This window comes from Oryctolagus cuniculus, chromosome 7 (assembly GCF_051225735.1).
Source record: "Oryctolagus cuniculus isolate XC-2025 breed Fujian yellow rabbit chromosome 7, ASM5122573v1, whole genome shotgun sequence".
Classification (NCBI taxonomy): domain Eukaryota; kingdom Metazoa; phylum Chordata; class Mammalia; order Lagomorpha; family Leporidae; genus Oryctolagus; species Oryctolagus cuniculus.
This window is the reverse complement of record NC_142873.1, coordinates 16,967,438-16,970,105: the sequence shown is the minus strand read 5'-3', so window position 1 is coordinate 16,970,105 and position 2,668 is coordinate 16,967,438. Positions and strand designations below refer to the sequence as shown.

Here is a 2,668-nt window from a genome sequence, read left to right as displayed (position 1 = left end):
CCTGCTGTTAATTTAACAATTAGCACTCCTCTGTATGTTGTCAGGGACCACACAAGGCTCATGACATGAGCTGACTAGGCTATGGAAGCATTTTGAAAACTCTGTCTGTATTTAGACAAGGCCATCAGCAAAGTGGAAGTTCTCTCCTCCCTTAGAGAAAAGTGCATCCTCCTTTGATGGCCACTTCTGTCTGGGGTCCCACAGTGATCCTACATGGAGAACATTGTTTGCCACAGTGCCTTGGCTTTCCATGCCTGAGATGCCTCAGTTCTCCCTTCTGAGCTGCCCCACCAGAGACACCCACACACCTCCCCACCTATCTGCCCCACACAGAGACCCTTACCTGAGTAGCTCTGGGACCGTGGGCTTCTCTGCCAGCGGCTCCTCCAAGTGGAGCTTTTTGGTCAGTATGGACTCAATGATGTTTTTAAACTTCTCACAATCTGGGGAAAGACAGACACGCAGAACTCAGGGAGGTGCTTTTGTAGTCAGTGCCTGCTGAAGACCAAAAGAACTCCAGGGCCAGGCTCCAGATTGGGAGTTTCACATCTGTATTTCATCACCTCACTACATAGCATCTGAAATTTCCTATTTTTAAAAGATTTATTTATTTATTTGGAAGGCAGAGTTACAGAGAGACATAGGCAGAGAGAGAGAGACTCCATCAGCTGGTTCACTCCCCAAATGGCTGCAAGGTTGGAGCTGTGCCAGTCTGAAGCCAGGAGCCAAGAGCTGTTTCTAGGTCTCCCATGTGGATGCAGGGGCCTAGCCACATTGGTTATCTTCTACTGTTTTTTAGGCCATAGCAGAGAGCTGGATTGGTAGTGGACCAGCCAGAATTGAACTAGTACCCATATAGGATGCCAGTACTGCAGGCAGTGGCTTTACCTGCTGAACCACAGCACTGACCCTGCTATTTCCCAATAAAATGGGAAAAAAGGACTTCAAAGATACAGAAGATGACTTGACAATGTGATTCCACTGGTGTTTACAGAATCAGAGTTCCCAGCCCCTGAGCTCAGACTGAATCATGAGCCAATGGACTCAGCAAGTCTTGCAGCCTCTCAGGTCAAACAGGAACCTGGGGCATGAAGTCGTCACCTTTTGTATGTTTTGGAGCTTGATAAGGGTGTAGGACTGTTTCCTTGCATTGGGAAAGATTTCAAGTGTTTGTTATTTCAGACTTAAGGGACCATCTTTCATGGAACTGTGTAGAGTACAATGTATAACAAAGTAAGGCCCTGAGGCAATATGGCCCAAGAAAAAGTATAGTTCCTGCTAAATTAGAAACAGCACAATAAGGGCCTCATGGATTCTGTTGATCTTGAGCAAGGAACCATCCTTGGAGTTGTATAGGAAAGAAGGAGCGCATTTTATTGTGACAATCTACAGAGGCACCCAGATAGAACCTATGAATGGGAGAGAAATCAAAGTTACAGAGAAGGTGGGCAATGGGGGCACCCAGGCGAGTGGCCCTGATTCCCCCCCTACACCCTGTGCTCCCACTCCCAGGTCTCAGGCACTGTCTTCCTCTTCTGGAAGAAGAACTTGTGCTCCAGGAGCAGGACTTTTCTCCCAGCGGGGAGGCTGTGTTGTGAGAGTGTTCCCATGGATACCAGAGTTCCAGTGCACAGGAGACTCTCTGTCTCTCTGGAAGCCCATCCTGCTCACTCTGAACACATGTCCACTTCTGGACCTAGGACAGTGCTTTGCCAATGGGAACTCAACAGAAGCTTGAATTGAGTGAAATGCATTAGCCCCAGAAATGAGGCCCACAGTGATGGTATAAGGCTGCAGGAGCTGACACAGACAGGATGATCATAAACATGCACTCAATGCCTCATCAGGAATCCATGACAGATTCAGCACTCCTGTCACCCTACACCTCACTGCTAACCTGGAAAACTTGCGAAACCCTGTGTGTCAGCTTGGGAGTGTGGTCAGGAGGAAATTAAGTTTGGTTAAAAGAAGACAAAAATCACGTAGTGAGGTAAACCATTTAGCTCCTCAGGAGAAGATACAGGACAATCATCACTGTGGTGAAATGACCCGAGAGAACTTACTGTATTTTTTCAGCTCCATGGCCAGGGCAAAGTTTGTAGCCTCAGCTATGAGAAACTTCTCCTGGAGCTCCCAGCAGTCCTGTTGGCTCTTTGCCAGCTGGGATCGCAATTGCTGGCATTCGAGGTCGTTCAGTTCTGCCACAGGATCTGATGCAGGGCTGTGGGATCCCGCCATGCTGATGGTGTGTCACGGCAGGACAACAGGGACTGGGGAGAGGAAAGCCAAACACAGGCCAGGGTCAAACAAATGACATCCAAGAGTTTCAGGTAGGCTTGGGGGGTGACAATAACCAGCTTCACTTACTGATGTGAAACTCCTGATCCACAGCCCGACAACACTGGGAAGTTCTTCTCTGGACAAACAAGGATAAAACTGCCAAAGCCTAGATTGAAGGCACTGCCTGTAGCTCAGTCTCTGCTAGGACTGGCTGTTGTGTGGCAGCTAACGGTCTGCCGTTGCCATCGCAGAATTAGAAGGTGGAGCATGTCATGGAATCTTTGGAACTCTGCCTTCCAGGGGCCTAAGCTAGGTTGAGGCACAAGACCCCCACTGGTGGGGACAACCTACCCATCTGCCAGTCTCATAGTTATAGATCCTGTGCTGA

The 2,668-nt window shown here is 48.7% G+C and overlaps 1 protein-coding gene across 1 annotated transcript; it reads right to left on the bottom strand.

Moving 5' to 3' along the window:
- Positions 1-313: 313 nt before the first annotated feature.
- LOC149125323 (putative NBPF family member NBPF5) lies at positions 314-2,263 on the bottom strand. Its single transcript, XM_089336885.1, has 2 exons — positions 2,064-2,263; positions 314-443 (listed from the first exon to the last, which is right to left on the bottom strand). The coding sequence occupies exons 1-2, from the start codon at positions 2,236-2,238 to the stop codon at positions 340-342; spliced, it is 279 nt and encodes a 92-aa protein (XP_089193011.1). The 5' UTR covers positions 2,239-2,263; the 3' UTR covers positions 314-339.
- Between the last annotated feature and the right edge of the window lie 405 nt (positions 2,264-2,668).

What these genes read in the sequence shown, in the direction of transcription:
- LOC149125323 (XM_089336885.1), bottom strand. Translation starts at nt 2,238, where the DNA reads ATGGCGGGATCCCACAGCCCTGCATCAGATCCTGTGGCAGAACTGAAC. An exon ending in CATGGAGCTGAAAAAATACA is followed by an intron (nt 444 to 2,063) that starts GTAAGTTCTCTC and finishes GTCTTTCCCCAG; the next exon opens with ATTGTGAGAAGTTTAAAAAC.